Source organism: Lepus europaeus, chromosome 2 (genome assembly GCF_033115175.1).
Source record: "Lepus europaeus isolate LE1 chromosome 2, mLepTim1.pri, whole genome shotgun sequence".
Lineage (NCBI taxonomy): Eukaryota > Metazoa > Chordata > Mammalia > Lagomorpha > Leporidae > Lepus > Lepus europaeus.
In genome coordinates, this window is record NC_084828.1 from 39,246,627 (window position 1) to 39,269,147 (window position 22,521).

Genomic DNA, 22,521 nt, shown 5'->3' on the forward strand with positions numbered 1-22,521 from the left:
TCTTCAAGATGCCCAATTCTTTCTCACTCTGGATTTTAGTAATCCATCCCTCCTTTCTTATGGGTTACAATTTGGAAGATTTGTATCCCCAATGCTACCCTCATTTTAACTTGGCTTGAAGTTCCCTTGCATACTCAACTTAGAAAATTACCCTTTTGCTATTCTGAGCATGTAGCTTACTTCTTATTGGAACTGCAATTGCTGCACACACTTCCACTCATGTACCACTTAGATGTTAAAATGTCCTTCTATTCTCTCTAGCTCTCTGGTCAACTTCTAAACATGTTTCCATGCATCCCTGAATGCCGCTGTTGTTCTTTAATTTCCCACTACCAGCACAGAATGAATAAATGATTGATTCATTTATTTTTGGTCCAGTAGCATTTTATGTTTAAAACAACTAACCCCCGCCCCCTCTGAAACACATACACCCACAGATGTAGTACAAGCCTCAGAGATCAAGAAAGCACCTGATACAGAGCAGACATTCAATAACTATTGTATTGTTGTGAAAAAACCTGGGGAAAGGTTTGTTTAATATTAAGTTGTCATTAAAGGTACATATTTTGGGGCAGGTGTTATGGCACATTCGGTTAAGCTACCACCTGCAATGTCAGCGTCCCATATGGAGTGCCAGTTCCAGCCTGACTGTTCCACTTCTGATGCAGCTCCCTGCTAATGCAACTGGGAAAGCAGCACAAGATGATTTAAGTATTTGGGTCCCTGCCAGCCATGTAGGAGACTTGGATGGAGTTCCTAACTACTGGCTTTGGTCTAGCCCAATCTCAGCTGTTGCAATCATCTGGGGAGTCAACTAGTAGATGGAAGATCTCTCTTTCTCTCTCTCTCTCTCTCTCTCTCTCTCTCTCTCTCTGCCTCCCCCCATCACCCTGCCTCTCAAATAAATAAAAAAATTTTAAAATTTTTAAAAAGGTATGTGTTTTCGAAATAGTGAAGAAGAGCAACAAAAATCTTTAAACAAATTAGTTTGGCTATATATAAAACATGTATTAAAACAGGAATAATATGCTTAATTAACCTTTAAGAAAGCAGACTTTGGGGCTGTAGCATAGTGGGCTAAGTTTCTACATGCAAACCAGTACCCGATATGGGCACCGGTTCTAGTCCCAGCTGCTCCTCTTCTGACCCAGCTCTCGGCTTACAGCCAGAGAAAGCAGCAGAAATCGGCCCAAGTAATTGAGCTCCTGTACCTGTGTGGGAGACTCAGCAGAAGTTCCTGGCCCCTGGCTTCAGATCAGCCCAACTCCAGCCATTCTGGCCATGTGAGGAGTGAACCAGCAGATGGAAGACCTTTCTCTCTGTCTCTCCCTCTCTCTGTAATCTACCTCTCAAATAAATAAATAAAACTTAAAAAAAATAGACTTCTTTCCTTGTTATCCGTATATCCTTGAATGTTTAATGTATCTTAAATTATTAAGAAAAAAAATTCTGGGGTTGGTGCTATGGCATAATGGGTAAAGCTGCCACCTGCAGTGCCAGCATCCCATGTAGGCACAGGTTTGAATCACAGCTGCTCCAATTTTGATCCAGCTCCCTGTTAATCCACCTGTGAAAGCAGCAGAAGATGGTCCAAGAGCTTGGGCCCCTGCACCCACATGGGAGACCAGAAGGAGCTCCTGGCTCAGATCAGCCAAGATGCAGCCACTGCCACCACTTGGAGAGTGAACCAGCAGATGGAAGATTTATCTCTTACCTCTACCTCTCTCTATCTCTCCTGGCTTTGGATTGGCCCAGCTCTAGCCATTGTGATCATCTAGGGAGTGAACCAGTAAATGGAAGATTCTCTCTCTCTCTCTGTCTCTCTCTGTCTCTGTCTCTCTCTCTGTCTGCCTCTGCCTCTCTGTAACTTTTCCTTTCAAATAAAAAAATAAATCATTTTAAAAAACAATTTTCATCTTGATAAACTCATTGGATACCTTTAAAAGATGGGGCATTTCAGCACAGCAATGAAGCCACTGCTTGGGATGCCTGCATTCCCTGTCAACAACTCCTGTATTTGAGTCCAAGCTCCCCTTCAGTACAGCTTCCTAATGTGCACCCTGGAAGAATGCTTCAAATACTTGGGTCCCTATCACTCACATGGAAACCTGCATTGAGTTTCTGCCTACTGGGTGCAACCTGACCAAACCCCAACTCCTGTGGGTATTTAGGGAGTGAACCAGCAGATGGAAGCTGTTACACTCTCTGTCACTTTGCCTTTTTAATTAAAAAAAAAGAAAAGAAAAAATACTTGAGACATTTACAAACCAATTAAGAAGTGATGTATTTTTAAAAAAGTACTCCATTGAAAATATCAGGCATTTTGCACAGAAAACGCGGTTATTATTTCCATGGTAGAGAGCAATATTTTTTTAATGGTTACCAAATAATTCATAGGAAAGACATCCTCAAGTGAGTTATAAAGGTCAGTCCCTTATGGACTGAAATATATTTTCAAGTTCAATTTAAAACAAGATGTCTAATTACCAAGATATGTTACCTAGGGACAACTTCAGATGGAAGGGCCAAAATCCTCAAGTTAGTTGATATTTATAGAGAAGTTAATCTCTCCACTAAAGAAAATCTGATGCATCATATTCCATAAATGAATAATTAATTATATCACTATACTAATATTATTAATATTATGAGAGCATTTAAATGTTTCCTCAATATTTGAAATATCTAAAGACTGTGAAAAACATTTGGAGCCTAAATTTCCAGTTAATTAACCTCACTAAAATTTTTAGAGAATAATAATGAAAGGAAGATTACAGAACACTTTATCTGATACTTGTTAAATATTTATTTCCTGTTAAACATAGACTTAAAAGCCAGGTAACAATGTAAAAATCATTTTTAATGATCATATTGTTCAATCTCATTAAAGTAAAATAGTTCTTTTTAAACATAGTGAAATATAATGCACAGCATGGTATAGAGTATATAATAGATTGGGAGTCAGAGAGGCAAATTCCCACCAAAATCCCCAGTATGTATCAAAAACCATTCATTCCTAGAATTCAGTGATTTTTTTTCCCAATTTAAGGAAACAACATATTGAAATTAATTCATTCAACCAATTATTTAAAACTCAGGCTTTAAGAGCACACAAAATTTTCTAACTAAAAAAGGCAGAAATATCCTGAAACACTTTTAAAAAGAAGTTTAGTTCTTGAAAAAGTAAAAACAATATTAAAAAAATGGTCATAAGACATAAAAGCCACAGAGAAACCAGTAAGACAATAGTAGCCTTGCCTCACAGTTTTCATAAAATTATGCCCCACAAACTACAGAATAATCAAGCTATTCAATTTATTCCTTCAAAGACTGCATGTAAAAGATGACTTTAGCATTCCATCAATATTTCTTGAGTGCCTACTCTGCCAGGCACCGTTCTAAAAATTGAAAATATACAATAGTAGCAACAGAACAGCAAAGACGCTGCTCTCATGGAGCTTATACTGACATGTAAAAGGGATTATTTATATTAAATTTAAATCCTTCTTATTGTATACTGTAGCTACCTTTTCTCTTTCTTGCTACAAATTAAAAGGAACCTTGGCTGCCATCCCACATTTAAAAATCCCCTTATTCTATACAATATATTTTCCTCATTATTGTATTATATGTGGCAAAATTTCTGTATTTTTCATGTATCCTTAAATTTCATTATTCATAAAAAAGAATTAAACCTGAAAAACAAACACATCATGCATTTTGATTTTAAATCTATTTTAAGTAACCCTGACTTAATGCTGGAAATAGCAAATGGCAATAAGATAATGCGATCACAGAACTGATCACGGTAAAATGTCTAAGGGAAAGAGATTTAAGACACAGGAGTATCACATATTATACAAGCATTGCTTAAAATCAAGTAATTGTGAAAGGATTTAAATAGCTACCTATACAATCAAATGCCTTGGATCTGTATTCTAGACTGTGTGACCCATCTGTCAAGCATTCTTGGTAGAGGCAGGCAAGGCCAGCTATGTCTGCTCTCTCTGCAAACCCAGAATGTGGAAACACATGGTGAGCCCATGTAGAGGGAGAGTGGAGGATGCTAAATCTGTCTCTACTGTACAGGCTTCTGGGCTAACTCAGGGGGATTTAAAAGCAAGATTCCCCCACAACCACCACCACCCGTATCAGTGGTCTGAAATGGCAAGAACCAGAAAAAACATGTCCCCAAAATGCACCAGTCTCTAAAACAGCTTCTCCTCCCATATTCATGTGACTCATCACAACATCCAGTCTGTCAAAACTCTCTTTACAGGTATCCTCTACATTGTTGATGTGAAGACAGGTTTCATTTTTCTGTTAAACTTTGTTCGCCAAGCTAAAATTTTGTAACTACTCAAAAATCACATCGCAACCATAATTCCTTATATAAAGTTTCTAAATTCCTGATAATAAAACTAATTCTGATGCTTTACCAACTAAACAGTTCTTATCAAAATGCATCCCAATTTGTCAATACTTTTTCTTTAATTTTTTTGTTTGGACATTTAGACTGCTATTCTCGTCATCATTATTGGTTATACAACCTAATATTTTAAATAAAATGCTGCAAACAGGGTAAAAGAAAATGATAAGTTCAGGTAAGAACAAAATTGAGGTAAATACCTTTACTTTGGATCCATGAGGCACCAGTACAGACTTATCCAGCTTTGGTGGGATATATAGCTCCCATTTTCCATAATCCAGTTTTTTATATGGGTATGAAAATGGATTCCAGCCATCTAAAAATAAAAAGATCAGTTAGCAATAGCATGATAGGACTATAAGTTAATGAGCTTCAAGCATAACAACAGTATACTGCTTACTCATACAGATTAAATCACTCATTTTCTAAGATGCTAATCAAAATGCTCTACTAGTCATTTAGAAAAGGCAGGTTATTTTTAATTTATTTATTACAAATGCATTTGAATGTTTATCAAGCATCTTAAAATTAAATAAAACACAGTATTTTCAATTGTACTTTCAACTTCAATATATCAATGAATAGAATGCAAAGAGAAAAAGATAGGTCTTTTTTAGGAAATACTATGAACAAAAAGAGATAATATGATGAACATAAATGCAATCAATGTTAATTAGATAAGATACAAGCCATGGTAAGGAACCATGATGAAAAATAATTAAAATCATATAATTACTCAAATTCACAGAAGTGTGGCAGAGCTAAGTTAAAGTCTAAAGAAATGCATTAAGCAAGAAAGGTGGAAAGCTATACAAGCTACAGAATATAAAGTAAAAGTAAAGTGTAGACCCTGAGAGAAAGTTAAAATGAACAGTGACAGACTTGTGCACACAAAAAAACTTAGTTTGTAACAGGACTGGCATTGAAAATCAGTGAGTACAGGCAGGTGTTCAACCTAGTGGCTACCCATCTCCCCTATCAGAGAGCCCAGATTTGATTTCAGGTTCCAGCTCCCAATCCCAGCCTTCCATCAGTGCATTTGCTGGAAAGCAACAGGTGATGGCTCAAATAGTTGAAACCCAACCACCCCCAAGGGAGAATTAGATTGAATTCCCAGATCCTGGTTTGACCTGGCCATTATAAGCATCTCTCTCTCTCTCTCTCTCTCTCTCTCTCTTTCTCTCTTTCTCTCTTTCTCTCTTTCTCTCTCCCACCTCCACCCCCACCCCACCCCCAATCCCCAATACAATAAAAAAAAGAGCAGTCAGTAAAGGACATATTATGTAATAAGTGGTGCTGGAATAATTGATTATCCTTATGAATAAAAAAAGAAGAAATGGATTTCTACATAATAATACAACCAAAATCATTTAAACATAAGTTGATGTTTAAATATGATAGGCAAAACTGTAAAATGTTTAGAACAAAATACAGAGAAATATATTTACAATCTTCAGATTTTAAAGACTTTTTAAAATGAGAAGCAAAAAATACAACTTTGAGGAGAAGGCTAATTGATAAATCTGAAAACTAAAATTGTAAATAGATACGCGGACAAACAGCAAGGCAGGCATTTGAATAACAAGACAAGCCACCAATTGGCTCTCTCTCTGAATCTCCCGCTCTCTCTGTAATTCTTTCAAATAAATAAATAATTTTTTATTAAACTTTTATTTAATGAATATAAATTTCCAAAGTACAGCTTATGGGTTACAATGGCTTCCCCCCTCCCATAACTTCCCTCCCGCCTGCAACCCTCCCCTTTCCCGCTCCCTTTCCCCTTCCATTCATGTAAAGATTCATTTTCAATTCTCTTTGTATACAGAAGATCAGTTTAGTATATATTAGGTAAAGATTTCAACATTTTGCCCATATAGCAACATAAATTGAAAAAAACTACCATTGGATTACTAATTATAGCATTAAATAGCAATGTACAGCACATTAAAGACAGAGAACCTACATAATTTTTTTTTCAAATTAATTAATTTTCTATGCCATTTCCATTTTAACACCAGGTTGTTTTTTTTTTCTTTTTTTTTTTTCATTTCCAATTCTCTTTGTATACAGAAGATCACTTCAATATATAATTAGTAAAGACCTCATCAGTTTGTGCCCACACAGAAACACAAAGTGTAAAAATACTGTTTCAGTACTAGTTATAGCATCACTTCGCTTTAGATGACACATTAGGGACAGATCCCACATGGGGTGTAAGTACACAGTTTAAAAGTGACATTATCAGGCAAAGGACATAAGGTTTTAATGTATTTATGGTTCTAAATACAGATAAACTAACAACTTTCTGGATAGGCATTTTCAACTCATACTCCCAGAAGCAGCATATAAAAATGCTCAACTGCCCATGTCTTCATCAACACCATGGATTATCATTTTAATAACAAGGCTTGTCTGCCTTGCTCAACCAGAGTTCATTAAGAGAATTGAGCCCTAATGCCCAAAGGATCCATTGCATGCAATAAATTAACTTCTCTTCAAAGCTTCTGGAATAGTATTCATTATATACAGACCTTGGGAGAATTTAGAAAATAGGCATTCAAAACATTTTCTGTGGATCAAATGGGAATCTAGCATGGACAAAGTTTTCTCTCATTATTGTTTAGATGTAACTGATACCTTTGGAATGCAGTATTTTCTTTTCAGAACAACCTATAATTGTAATTTTGATTATTCTCCTTAACCCTATTGTTATTTGGGAGAAATTGAGAGGTCGGTATTATATTTCCTTTTAATTTTTTTCATTAATTTCTGATTTTATTGAAATGAAGTTAATAACATGGTTTATTTTGTGGCTCAACACAGTGGCAATCAAACCACTTATTCTTTATTTACCAACCTGTTTACTGTAGCAGTAGAAACCACTGAATTATCTCAAAATACCTTCTATGGAGAACTCCAACATAGCAACTATATAAAATATGTAAGAGCAGAACAGCTCTGCATTAAGTGCCACTGCCTGCCGTGGCTTCCACCTTCATTCTTCCTCACCCTCAGAGCCTTCCATGTGGAATTCAATTCTGCTAACTGTTCCATTGTGGCTCTATTAAGAGTAAATCAGCAGATAGAAGATCTCTCTCTGTCTCTCCTGCTCTCTGTGATTATGACATTCACATAAATAAATAAATAAATATTGGGGCTGGTGCTGTGGCATAGTTGGCTAAGCCTCTGCCTATAACACCAGAATTCCATATGAGCACCGGTTCATGTCCTGGCTGCTTCTCCTCTGACCCTGCTCTCAGCTTGGGAAAGCAGTGGAAGATTACCCAAAGGTTCTTGGGCTCCTGCACCCACATGGGAGACAGGGAAGAAGCTCCTGGTTCCTGGCTTTGGATTGGCCCAGCTTCGGCCATTGAGGCCATTTGGGAAGTGAACCAGCAGATGGAGGACCTTTCTCTCTGTCTCTCCCTCTCTCTGTAACTCTGTGTCTCAGATATATAAATAAACAAATATAATAAAATATAAAAACAAATACATAAATCTTTAAAAAAACAAAAAAAATACAAGGATAGAGCTTTCATGAGTGGAATTGATGCCCTTATAAGGGGGACTGAATAGAGCTCTGTTACTCTCCCTTATACAAAGGAAAGTTAGCAGAGAGCTCCCCACAAGAACTCAATCATGCTGCCACCTGACCTCAGGCTTCTAGCATCCAGAACTGTGAAGAATAAATTCTCATTGTTTATAGGAAATTCAGTTTTACAGTAGTCCAAAGTGACTAAGAAACATTGTGTAGTCATAATTTGACCATTCTTCTATTTCAGTGACAATAAGGCCTAGGAAAAAAATATTAAATCTGGGAAGAAATGTTATTTGTTTAGGAGAAAGCTAGAAATTCAAGAAGCAAAGGGAAAGAAGCTAATAGAACATGATCAGTAACCAGTGGCAACAACAGGCACTCTATGGGCCAAGAATGGCTCTCAAGTATGTTTTCACTGGGCAGTACAACAAGCTGTATGTCTCCATGTCAATAAACATTTGGAGCCCAGTAGGAGGGCTTCAGTTCATTATCATATGCTGTATGAGTTTCAACTGCAGCTTAAACCATTTATGACCTCTTTGGCTTCAGCAGGGATTTGAGTTTAGGAACTCTCCTTTACACCAGAAAGTATAATCTTCCATCTGAAGAAACTCCATCTGAACCAGTTCAGATGGGGCAGGGGAGGACCTCATAGTAATCAAGAAGGCAATCAATGTGTTATTCTGTTTGGAGTTTATTGAGCTTTTTGAAAATGAATGTTTATATATTTTCATTAGATTTTAAAAAATTATTTTGGCTGATATCTATTTTCTTTTCAATAGCTTTAATGAATTATAATTAACATTCAATAAACTACATGCATTTAAATGCAAATGCAAAGAAAGCAATCACATAACTCTCTCCTTTAACCTACACTCATTTATAAAAATACATCAAGGAAGCTAAAACAATGACTGTAAACATGGCTAGCAATGTAATAGAAGTAGACTTACATGTCTATGGTTAGTTGATTTTCAGTAAGCATGACTAAGACCACTCAATGGGGGAAAAAAATGTTCTTTTCAAGTGATAATATTGAGACAACTGGATCTCTACAGAAAAAAAGAATACACAAGAATACACTTGAACCCTTATCCCAAAACTAACTCAAAATTAACTCCAGATGGGCCAAAAAAGCTCAATATAAGAATTAAAACTATACAACTCTTACAATAAAACATAAATTCTTGGGACCAGCCTTGTGGCAGAGTGGGTAAAGCTGTCACCTTGAAGTCAGCATCTCAAATGGGCATTGGCTTGAGTCCCAGTTGCTCCACTTTGATCCAGCTCCCTGCTAATGCACCTGGGAAAATCACAAGAATGTGGCCCAAGTTCTTGGGCCCCTGAACCCATCTGGAAAACCCAGAATAAGCTCCCTGCTCCTGGCTTCAGCCTGGCCCAGCCCTGGCCAGTGCGACCATTTAGAGAGTGAACCAACGGATGGAAGACCTCTCTCTTTGTCTCTCCTTCTCTCTCTTTCCATAACTCTGCCTTTCAAATAAATAAAATAAATGAAACAAACAACAACAACAAAAAAAAAACATATAGTCTTCCAGATCTCAATCTTTTAATCTGAAAGCAACAATCAACAATAAAAGTAACAAAAGAGAAAACTGGTAAATTGGACTTCGTCAAAATCAAGATGTATGTCCAGGAAGATTATCAAGAAAATGAAAAGACACCCCACAGAATAAAATATTTCAGATCATATATCTGATCATGGATTCAAATTTAGAATATATAAAGAACATTTTCAATTCAGTAATAAAAAAGTAAACCAAGTTTTAAAACAAGCAAAGGAAAAAAACTAAATAGTTCTACAGTAAAAAGGTATAATTTGATGACAGGCACACTAAGGATGCTCAACATCATCAGTCATGAGCAAAATGCATATCAAAACTACAGTGAGGTACCACTTCAGGCACAGTAGGATTCAGTAAAACAGATGAATAGTGTTGGTGAAGCTGTGGAGAAACACAAGACCTCATACACTGATACTAAGAATGTAATATAGTGCAGTCAGTCTGGAGAACAGTCTGGGAGCCCTTCAAAGCTAAAGACAGAGTTACCATTAGAGTCTGTCATTCCATACCTACTCACAAAACCAAGTGAAATTAAAATCTATGTTCACACAAAAACGTATGTATGGGGGCTGGCGCTGTGGCACAGCAGGTTAACACCCTGGCCTAAAGCGCCAGCATCCCATATGGGTGCCAGCTGCTCCACTTCTGATCCAGCTCTCTGCTATGGCCTGGAAAAGCAGCTGAAGATGGCCCAAGTCCTTGGGCCCCTGTACCCACGAGGGAGACCTGAAAGAAGCTCCTGGCTCCTGGCTTCAGATAGGTGCAGCTCCAGCTGTTGCAGCCAATTGGGGAGTGAACCATCAGATGGAAGACCTCTCTCTCTCTCTCTCTCTCCATGTAACTCTTTCAAATAAATAAATATTTTTTAAAAAAAAAACTTATGTATGACTGCTCTCAGCAACACTGCTCATGATAATCAAAAGGTAAAAAAAAATACAAATGCACATCAAATAATAAACAGATAAAGTGAATGTTGCATGTATATCAATACCATGAAATATTCGGCCATAAAAAGAAATGAAGAATAAATAAACTCTGCAACACAGAATCACAGAAATTGCCATGCTAAGTGAAATAAGGTGTGGCAAAAGGCCTCATATCACATAATAGAATTTATATGAAATATTGAAAGTACACGAATTTACACAAATAGAACATAGATTAGTGGTTTCGTAGGGTTGGGAAAATTGTGAGATGGCAGCCAAAGTATATAAAATTCCTTTTGGGGTAGTGGATATGTTCTAATATTGATTGTTGTGATGGTTAAATAACTCTGCTCCTATAATATTAAAACGATGGAATTATATACTTTAAATAGGAGAGTTTTTATGCTACATGAACTACATCTCAAAAAAGTTGTCAAAAATACATTTAAAAGTCCACTAACCTTTATTTGTTCACTTCTATTGAGCTTTCACCGTAGACTAAAATCAGTTAGAGATATTGTAAATGAAAGACCACATGAGGAGACATATAAAAATTTAATGGTAAAAAGATGGTTGGTCAATAAATAGAACAAAGACTCAAGTTAGGTGAAGTTAGATAGGTAAAGACAACTTTGAAGAGAAAATGAATAAGCTTCAAGGATTTGCAAAGGTGAAAAAAAGTTGACCACTTTAGAAGTTGAAAGAAAAAAAGCTTTTAATGAAAGGAAATTACGTATCTTCTTCTGAAGCTCAGATAATCAGTAGCTTTATAGATGCCTACCTACATAAGCATACCAAGCTAATGACGAGGATATAAGAGCTTATCTTGGACTCTGTAAGAGTCCTATAATAAACATGTATCTAAAAACTACCAAATAATACAGTCTAAAAAGTTAGGCAAAGGCTAAATCAAAAATAATAATAGGCTGGCGCCATGGCTCACTTGGCTAATCCTCCGCCTGTGGCGCCGGCACCCAGCCTTCTAGTCCCAGTTGGAGCGCCAGGTACTAGTCCCGGTTGCTCCTCTTCCAGTCCAGCTCTCTACTGTGGCCCGGGAGGGCAGTGGAGGATGGCCCACGTGCTTGGGCCCTGCACCCGCATGGGAGACCAGGAGGAAGCATCCGGCTCCTGGCTTCGGATCAGCACAGCACGCTGGCTGCAGCAGGCCGGCCATAGCGGCCATTAGGGGACTGAACCAATGGAAGGAAGAGCTTTCTCTCTGTCTCTCTCTCACTGTCTATAACTCTCTCTGTCTCTCTCTCTCTAACTCTGCCTGTCAAAAAAATAAAAAATAAAAAAACTAGTAATAAAGGAATACAGCCTTATTGTGATAGAAAAAATAATAAAATCATTTCATGAACAAAAAATAGGATAACTTGTGCCAGTGACTGCAGCAGCAGTAATTATGAATTGTCCTTACAGGTTGACACTGGATATCTAATTTAAGTTTCTCAAAAGTCCTAAACAGTCTCAAAGATGAAAAGTAACCCAGCCAAAGTCTCAGCACATCTAAGTGGCAAAGCCAGCACTAAAATTACATCATTCTGATCCTGCTTCAATTTGTGTGTATATTTATCCTCTATGAAATATATAAAACAGTCTAGATCTAGCCTAGCATTGATCTACATTAGAAATGCAAATAAATGTATTTCAGTCAGCTCAGGCTATTCTAACAAATGCCAGAGCCTTGTCACTTCAACCATAAACATTTGTTTCTCACAGTTCTTGAGCCTGGAAATTTGAGATCAGGGTACCCGCATGATAGAGATCATGGAGAGGGGTCTCTTCCTGGCTTGCATAAGGCTGTCTTCATGTTGTATCTTCACATGTCTGCTCTGGCAAGAGTTCTAATTCCATTCCTGAAGGTGCTCAACTATTATATAATAATCTCTCAAAGCCCTTGATATACTATGATGTTAGGTATTAGGGCTTCAACACATGAATTCTGGGGAGATACACTCAGTCCACACAGGCTCTTTATTAGATTTTATGTTTTAAAACTACCTATTACAGCTATTCTTTCAAAATGTTATTATTGAAGAAACAATTTTGCAATTGCATTTGATTTCATTAATAGAAAAGCTTAACAATTCATGTTTATCATCCTTGAAAATGCTGGGCAGGTCCATGGCAGATAACTGGAGAAAGAATTATTACATAAGTATGATAAAACCAAAGGCCACTTGGACTGCACTGGGGAGACAAGTAATCATTTCCAGCCAAGTAATGCAGGCTGCATCCTGAATATGCAACCTACAGCGTGAACAAGCGTTTTGTTAGTGCTTAGTATGAGACACACAGAAAAAGAGAAAGACACACACACATGGAGAATGAGGGAGAAAGGAAGGGGGAGAGAGAGAAGAATCTCAAAAGACGTAAATTCATTTGCTCCCTTTGCAGCAGAAGCGAGTTTCCTATTTCACAGAGAAAACTGGAACTCTTGGAAAGTAATTCTCTCTGCTTTCTGTTTTCAAAGCTACAAACCGATGCATGCAGCCACCGTTGCCTCCTCTCTTTTAGTCTTGAGGAAGGGGTGTTTCTCTCTGTCCTGGACTAATTCCTTGATTCTGTTCTATGCTTTCTTCTTTTATTCAATTGTTTTCTGATGTTTCCAAAATTCTTTGTCTCCAGGTTTTTTCTTATCAGCATGAAAATATGAAGTTATGTATTTGCTGAAATGAAATCATGAAAAATGAACAAAACCTCTCCTTTGATCCAAATTGCCCTTGTTATCCAGCAATTGAGAGCACAATTTCTTGACCACTATCTCCAATTCCTTAGAATTGCATATATTCAGCCTCTAAAATATGTCTGAAATACAGTGGCAAAAGTCACCAGTAACCTCCAAATTTCCAATCCATATTTGCTCTTTTTAAACTTACTTTAATGAATTTTCCGTGAAGCTATTGGTCACTCTTCCTTGGACTTCACTGACACCCATCTCAGTTGGTTCTCTTAAATCACAATAGTGAAGATGGAGATGAAAAAGAGGGAATGTGTGAAAGCTATTTCAGAGTTAAAATTGATATGAAGCCACGTTTGGTTATTAGGGGTGGCAGAAAGAGGTAATTTTTCACTTGGGTAATTCCTTAAATAGAATGGAGAAAATTGAAAGAATGTGGAAGAGCTCATGATCAGCTATTGCCGCAGAAACATCAAGTAAAGGAAGGTACTTATATTGAGGGAAAATTCACTGAGGAATGCAGGCACACAAGACTTTTATTTCCTACCACCATTCTGTTTCTTATTGCAAAGGAAGCTTATGTAGAACAAAACAAAAATATACAGAAAAACGTTCAAAAGATTCTGAAGCACTCAAGTGCAATCCCCTTTACATTATTAATATCTTAGTATAAAATCATCTTCTGCCTGTTTAAATGAGTATCAGTGTGTGTGGAGAAAAGGAAATAGCAGAGGGAGAGGCTGACAGGAGGAGGAGGTAAACAGAGGAATTTATAATATTATGGAAGCAAAAGAAGAAAAGAGATTCAATGGATTCCTGGGGTCTATGTTGTGGTGTAGCAGGTTGAGCTGCCACCTGCATTGCCGGCATCCCATATGGGCACCAGTTTGAGTCCCGGGTGTTCCACTTCCAATCCAGCTCAGTGGTATGGCCTGGGAAAGCAGTAGAGAGTGGCCCAAGTCCTTGGGCCCATGTACCCATGTGGGAGACCCAAAAAATGCTCGTTGCTTCTGGCTTAGGATCAGCCCAGCCTTAGCCATTGTGGCTATTTGGGGAATGCAGCAGCAGATGGAGGATTCTCTCTCTCTCTCTCTCTACTTCTCTGCAATTCTGTCTTTCAAACAAATAAATAAATCTTAAAAAAGTGGAATCCTGATATGACTTTCCTCTAAGATCTTTTGAAAGCACATGGATAAAATAAATATAGAGATTTTTTGATGAAGTGGTTTGGAAGTTGAAATTTTTGCTTTCTGCTAGCTTCTATTTCCTCTGAGAAATCAGGGTAACAATTTAATATGCTAAAGGAGGAAGAGGTTATGAAATAAGGGATTCTTAGGAGAGTGGTGAGGTTGAGATAGCTACTGTGAAGAATGTAAGAAAGAGCAGACCCGAGGATACGCCACAAATCTGCAGAAGCAGCAGTTCGCCTTGTACTCTGATCTTCCTCAGAGCACCAAAAAGCTTTGCAAGAACAGAAAAATTAGATAATTTCATGTATTCAACTTTGCAGATTTGCAGGGTCAAGGTAGTTAGAAGGTCAAGGTTCAAAAGAGATGAAATGTTCAAAAAAAAAAAAAAAAAAAAGAGAGCAATGGGTCTAGAGTAGCAGCAGAGGGAAATAGTCATGTCACAGAAGGAGATCCAGAGGTCTCATTCAGTCTGGAGTAACTGGCACAGTGGAGTTGAGAACAAGAAAATGCTACCCCAGCAATCTTTATACCTTTCACATAATAAAGTTGGATAATGCTGTCCAATAATTCTCCCCTATCACTGACCTCCTACCAAAAACTCTCGGTTGCTACACTATCACCTTCCCTAAGCATACAAAGACACCCTAAAAAGCAGAGCCACTCTAGAAGTTCCATAGATGACTGAGAAACAACTGCTTATTAAATGTATACACTGAGCTTGGAGACAGTAAGTACATAGCATTTCTGTGGCTAGGGGTGATGTGTGCACAAAGTCAGAGTCGTTAATATCCTTCTGAACTCCCTACAAATTGACAAAATCTGTATGTAACGCAGTACTATGAACTCCCCACAAAAAGATGAAATTTACCTACCAGAGTGCATATTACATTTGTCTGTACTGATCTGCTTGCTTTTCCCTTCTTTATCTATAAGCTATATGAAGATAAGAATCTGGCTTTATCCATCTTTATGCCTTAAAATGTAGTTTAGAACCTTTTATAAAATAAGCATTCAACAAATACTTACTGAAAAAAATAAAGGTACAAATGTTTGAGTATTCAAGATCATATTAATGTATCAACTAGAAATTTAACAGAATTAACCAAAAAAAATTTTTAGCCTTACAAGTAAACTTAAATAGTACTCTTTTACGAAGAGCAAATTAAACATTAAGATTATAAAAAGTATCTCCATATTCAGCAAGTAATTTACATCATTTTAAAAAATACAAGTATCTAGGTAGTTCCTTCTAATTAATATTTCCACAAAATATGGATCACTAACCGAATGATGGAGAAAAAGATTAAAAAACAAACACAATAATTTCAACAAAAGTAGAGTAGGCATTATGGCGCAGCAGGTTAAGCTGCTGCTTGGGATAATTGTATCCCATATCACAGTCCCAATTTGAGTCCTGGCTACTCTGCTTCCAATCCTGCTTCCTGCTAATGCAGCAGGAGAGACAATGGAAGATGGCCCGCGGACTGGGGCCCCTGCTACCCATAAGGGAGATCTGAATGGAGCTCAGTGCCTGGCTTCAGTATGGCCCAGCCCTGGTTGTTGCTGGCATTTGGGGAGTGAATCAGTTGATGTAAGATCCTTCCCTCCCTTCCTTCCAATAAATAAATTAAAAAAAATCTTTAAAAGAAAAAAATTAATAACATTGAAACTATGAATCACAAAGGATCTTCCTTCTCTTTTTTAAGAGTTTAAGCTTCCTGGAGTTACTTAACATAGTAACAGTCCATAATAGTCATTTGTTTACCTGTTGCATAGTAACTTGAAAATTGTCTTTCCACAGTTGAAAGTCTCCAATAAAAATGGGCAGAACTGGCAGCAGCAACATTGCAACTAGAACCTTCACAGACTGAACCTAGACTGGCCCAGGAGTGGCTGTATAGTTACTCCAGTGTGTTAAATGACACACCTCAGATGATATTCCAGCAGCCATCTCTTAACATATGATACACATAAAGACATTATTTTCCAAGGTGTTTGGGGTGGGGGGGCATGGGGAGGCTCCAATCTAAAAGGAAACAAAGTTGCTAAGCCTTTGCTCGACAAGGCCGCTAAGCCTTTGCTTGAGTTTGCCGCACTTCCGCATCCCAGTGACTCAGTGTTTCCAACAATCCATGATGGCCCCCTGGGCAGGTACCTAGCCTGACAGGAGACTTCCATATTTGTGAACAGTATGTGTCCTCGGGTGTGATAGGTCCTTGAGGGCGTGCCCAGCTTGTGTCCTGCCTTACCTTTCAGCTGGTTGGCTCGGTTCCCTTGTGCCCTGGACAGCCCCCTTTCTGTGTCTATAAAAGCTCTTCCCCTCCAAAATAAAGTCAAGAACATTGCTGCACCCTGGGCGTTAACTGATCTCCTGGCTCTGGTGTGGTTCCTTTGCCACCGACACTCATCATCCCGCTCAGCCCCTGAGCTCCTGAGAAGCTCTATCGGACCTGCTGCCCCATAGTTAGCAGCAGTGTTTGAACAAAGGATTTTCTCCTATCTTCTGCAGTTATCATGTTCTCTTTGTTTTCCCCAGTTCTGCCCTTTCTACTCTAACCCATAAATTCTCTTTCTGAACAGAGAGATTGATTTGGGCTGTTACATGGTCTTTCTCTTTCTCTTACAGGTCTGTGATTATATTAGGAATTATAATAAATGTTCTCTTTCTCAGGGAAATTTGGTGCTTCTATGATAGTAATAATGTACATATGAGTGGGAGAACCTACTATCTGATAATATAAATATATTATGATATATTATGATATTCTAATAAAATTAATATAATGGTTAGTATTTTAAGGCATATCTTAATTTTCTACTTAATATCCTGAACTCCAGAAATATTACATATAGAGTACACAAATACATACAAAATCATTTTATGCATAAACTATATGTACCCCAATATTATCACCACTGAAAAATGAATCTTCAAAATGTTCAACAGGCTGTTAACCTAAAGATTCACAAATTCCTAATTATCTGTATCTAAAGCCACACTGAAACTAAAACAGACCTTTTATGTGTTTTCTACATTTAGAACACATATGGGTCATAATTCATTAGGCTATATTCCTTCTTTTCTGAAATATAAAATCCAAGAAAATTGAATCATTTCTAAATGAACCAATGTGTTTATTAGATCTGTGGGGTGTAAGAAAACTTCAATTGCTACTCTATGTCATGCTGATATAGGCATAAACTCTCAGGTTACACTTCTCTCTTTGTAGTACTAGTTTCAATTTGGATTTTAAAGAGCTCGAGGCCATCAATTTTCACATCTTTCCCCACTCCCATTTCAGAAATCGGAGAACAAATTTCAGGAAAATATTGGCAAGTGATGAGAAGCCTTAACATTTTCACGAATAAATCTATCATTGAGGTAATTCTTCAAAATAAAGGACATTTAAATCACCTACTAGTAACATGTTTTCTGGCTTCTAATTTAATAGTCATTTATTTAAGGTAAAGAAAAGAGGATAGTTACACTTCTTTTTTTTTTATCAGCAAAGGTTTTAATGAAGAAACATTCTGAAAAGTGCAGAGATTTTCAGTGTGTTTAATACAGCTTGATGCATTTTCTTTTTTTTAACTTTTATTTAATAAATATAAATTTCAAAAGTACCAGTGGAAAGAATGAGCCATCAAAGAAGGAGTTATGTTTCTCTTAACTACTCCACTGGTCAGATTCAAAAACTCTTAAATTTAAATCAAAAGCACTGAAATGTGTCACTTTTAACCTCCTCCTAACACAGTTTGCAAGGCCCTACCTTCTTGACTCATTCACCATTCCCCATCCCTGACCTGTAGCCCATTCTATCACTTTTTGGACCAACTAAGCTTCCCTCAGCATCTCTTGACCATTGGCTGTTTGTCCACCTCATAAACTTAATAAATTTAATACTTCAGACACAGAGGGATATCTGCTTTTTCTGTGCCCATTCCTGGTCTCTACTTAGAACAATGAGATCTGTACACTTTTAGGGATGCTGTCCTACCCATGTGGATTCAGGCTCTATGACACTAAGCAGATACTCAAAACTAACCGAGTTCATAACCTACATCCCTTCAGTCCTACCCTTGTTTGTACATATTTCCCTTTCAAATCCCTCTTAAGACTCCCAAAGAAATGAATAAACTATATCTCAGATGTACCATTATCAATCAAATGAGACAGCAACAGCTAAATACAGAAACAGCAACCCAAAAGTAATAAGATATATATCCCTCCAGCTCAGGTACTGGATCAAGCAAACAGCAGAAAATCAATAGATTTGCACTAAATAAATGTGCACTAAATAAAATGTTCACTAAATAAAAAATCATAAGAATTACTCTGCCCTTTGTAGTTGCATGTAATATGCATGTTTAAAACTATAATAGTGTTTCCAACATTAAATATGGACTAAATGTTTTATACCCAACATATCTTTTATATTTAATTCTTATCCTAACCAAATGATTATTTAAACCCATCCCATAGCAGTAGCATAACCTTGAAACATAATAGTAAATGACGGCAATTTTGTTTTTTTAAAAAAGGTAAATCAATTATCACTCTCTTTATTCTCTTGCCTTCCTATGCTAGATATTACAACCATTAACTGCAAACATAATTAAGTCCTTCCAGCACAACCCAATAGACTACCTGCCCAAAACCTGTTCTTGTCCCCTGAGATAGCATACCAAAAATCAACTAGTTTCCCTTTAATACCGACCTCTATGTATGCAGGCACAAGCAGGCACACACACACACACACGTATTAGTTTTTGTTTGTAGCAACCCAAAACATTGTGTGTTGTACATGCTTATGTGTTTTAAAATAAATAAGTACATACTGAACATTAGATCCTGCAATTTCATTGCTACCATTCCCTCACCTACCATTCATCACCAGGTCACTCAACATAGAAATAAAAGTGGCTAAGTATACTTCAATATTAAACTCCAAAACTATCTTGAAAGTGAAATTCACACAGTAAGAACAATCCAGTAAAACTGTGTGTGATAGGTATGGGCAAATTGTGCGTATAAAAAATATTAGCCAAGATTAGCCTGTGCCGCGGCTCAACAGGCTAATCCTCCGCCTTGCGGCGCCGGCACACCGTCCCAGTTGGGGCACCGGATTCTGTCCCGGTTGTCCCTCTTCCAGGCCAGCTCTCTGCTGTGGCCAGGGAGTGCAGTGGAGGATGGCCCAAGTGCTTGGGCCCTGCACCCCATGGGAGACCAGGATAAGCACCTGGCTCCTGCCATCGGATCAGCGTGGTGCGCTGGCCGCTGCGCGTCAGCCGCGGCGGCCATTGGAGGGTGAACCAACGGAAAAGGAAGACCTTTCTCTCTGTCTCTCTCTCTCACTGTCCACTCTGCCTGTCAAAAAAAAAAAAATTAGCCAAGATTAAAAACAAATAGTATCTTAGTGAGAGAAATTCCCATTCTTCCGATACTATGAAACTAAAAGTGAAAGGAAATTCAAAATATATGCAAATTATTTTCCAAGTCAGACTACTTTTTTTAATTTCCCTGTTTCACAACTCAAAGAACATAACACATTATACAATGTATATACCCATTGCATTATACATATATCATATAATACACACATTGGCACACACAAAATCAACACTGATGTAGGATATAAAATTAGCCAGAAAGATAAATCAGCTTCTTCAGTGAGGAATGGTAGCTGGATCCACATAAATCAGACTTATTACACAAGTTTCATATAATTCAAGGGCACAAAACTGGGATGTTATTGATAAGCAGTGTCTTAATAGAATGAATGGGTGTAGAACACTTGTAGTTAAAATTCTCAGTTACTGTTTACTATATATTTGGCCTTTTGAATTTGGGTTTCCTTGTTAACAAAATACAGAAAGCAATTCTTTATTAAGGAATACTTCCTCTGTGAATGAGAACTTCAGGATTACAGAGAATGTGTATATGGACCTCACTCTCTTTAAAGGTCAAGGTCCTCAGAACAGAGTGAAAATGTCTTCTATACAGTCCCCATTCGACCAAAGGTTACCAGGTTAGCAAATGTGAGTTCCTTAATAGAAGCCTCAATTTGCTCTTCCAGAAAATGAGGAAAATAATATGATATATCTCACTGGACTACTGGGAAGATTTAGTGAAGCAATCTGTATCAAGCACTTCCTGCATAGTTAGGTGATCACTTCCATTTTTAAATTTATTTTTAATTTTTATTTTTTTATTTTATTTTTGTTTTTGAAAGGCAGAGTTAGAGAGTGAGAGAGAGACAAAGGTCTTCCTTCCATTGGTTTTCTCCCGAAATGGCCACTATGGCCGGCGCAGCAGAGCTGGGTACTTCCTCCCGGTCTCCCATGCAGGTGCAGGGCCCAAACACTTGGGCCATCCTCCACTGCCCTCCTGGGCCACAGCAGAGAGCTGGACTGGAAGAGGAGCTACCGGGACAGAATCCAGTGCCCCAACCAGGACTAGAACCCAGGGTGCCGGTGCCACAGGCAGAGGATTAGCCAAGTGAGCTGCGGCGCCGGCCAATCATTTCCTTTTATATAGGTATAAAATAATAGTGTTATATCAACTCTTCCTTAGAAATTCTCTCCTCTTTCTGAGCCATTAAAGGACACCATTCTTATCTTCCTAATGTTGCTTCTACTTCCCTTACTTCATTACCACTTCTTAATCCTACACCCCTAAATGGAAATTCTTCAATCTATCTTCAACAGTCCATTGATATTCTTCTAGACACTTTCAAGCAAAATACAGAGACATTTCTTGAAAGGATTAACCAAAGTTCCACAACAATAGAACAAACTATCTTGAAGCCACTTAGGAGAGGACTTTGCCACTTTTATTTTTTTGTCCATTTATTTCCCATACATTTTGGCACGCCTTCAAATTGGGACATTTAGCACTAATGAGCCTAGCAAGAGGAACAGCAACTTCAAAAGGTGATCCAGCGGTGGGTTTTTGGTTGGGTGGTCAAGACGCCAATTAGGATGCTCACACACCACATCAGAGTGCCTAGGTTTGTGTCCCTGGCTCTAGATCCAAATTCCATCTTCCTGATGATGCAGAACTCAGAAAGAAACAGTGACTGCTCAAGTAGCTGTATTCCTGCCTCTCACACTGAAGACCTGGATTGAGTTCTCAGCTCCTATCTTTATCCTCTGAACATTCAGGGCATCTGGGGAGAGAATCAAGCAGATGAGGGGGTCGGGGCGGGGGAACACTCACATACATTCTCTCTCTTGCTCTCTCGCTCTCTCACTCTCTCTATTCCCCACTCTGCCGTGTGTGTGTGTGTGTGTGTGAAAAAGTTGACACTTAAGAGAATGTTTTAACAAACCCAACAATAATGTTGATTTAAATATTGGAAAATACCAAACAAAGGCAAAAATGATTTAGTGGAAAAAAAAAACATTAACTGGAAATACACCAGATATTAGCCTCACGCTAAAAGCTCTGCAATACAAAATTTCATTTGATCTTTCTTGCTATACAGCACTGCGCACAGCAAGCTCTTACAGGCTGATGACGAAGGTGTGAAACAAAATGAAGTTCAGATGAGGATAACCCATCTGCTTGCAACAACAATGAATTCCAATTTTCTGTATGCCTAACAGGACCATGCTCTCTTACTAAGCCTCTGAGAGTGAATGAGTCTCAGTCTTTATTAAGAGAAGATTAACAACTCCATAATGCTGCAATTACCTTCTGGGTAATGATGGTATATTTACCGGAGATTTTAGTTTGATTCCTCGCACTGTCAAGAAGAGAAAAATGCAAACGAATACAGACATTTTCTAAAGAAGCTTTTCCTTTCAGAATGAAAGGAAAGGTACAGTGAATAGACTCAGATTATGATAGAATTTATTTTGATTTAATGTGCATAATAAATCTGAGGTACTTTTGTGCTAGTCAACGTGAAGTAGCCATTAAAAAAAAATAAGATAGTATTAATTGCTGAGTTGGATAAAGCACCTAAGGCGATAATACCACTCATATGAGTATTTCTCAGGAGAAAGTAAACCAGTAACAGATACACACTCTCCTCTGATTCAATAACCCTTAGAGAAAAGAATCCATGATGAATTCATTGACATGAGCCACAGGCTCAAACAGAGATTGGAGCTGCAGCAATGGGCACCAATCATACCACTCATCTCTAGTCCTCTGGTTTTTCTGGA

At 37.7% G+C, this 22,521-nt stretch overlaps 1 protein-coding gene across 1 annotated transcript in view; it reads right to left on the reverse strand.

Moving 5' to 3' along the window:
* The window catches only part of GBE1 (1,4-alpha-glucan branching enzyme 1), a 308,114-nt gene that overhangs the window by 205,869 nt on the left and 79,724 nt on the right, over positions 1-22,521 (reverse strand). The window contains exon 3 of the mRNA XM_062206685.1: positions 4,630-4,745. Coding sequence (XP_062062669.1) covers positions 4,630-4,745 — 116 coding nt within the window. The remainder of the gene's footprint in view (positions 1-4,629; positions 4,746-22,521) is intronic.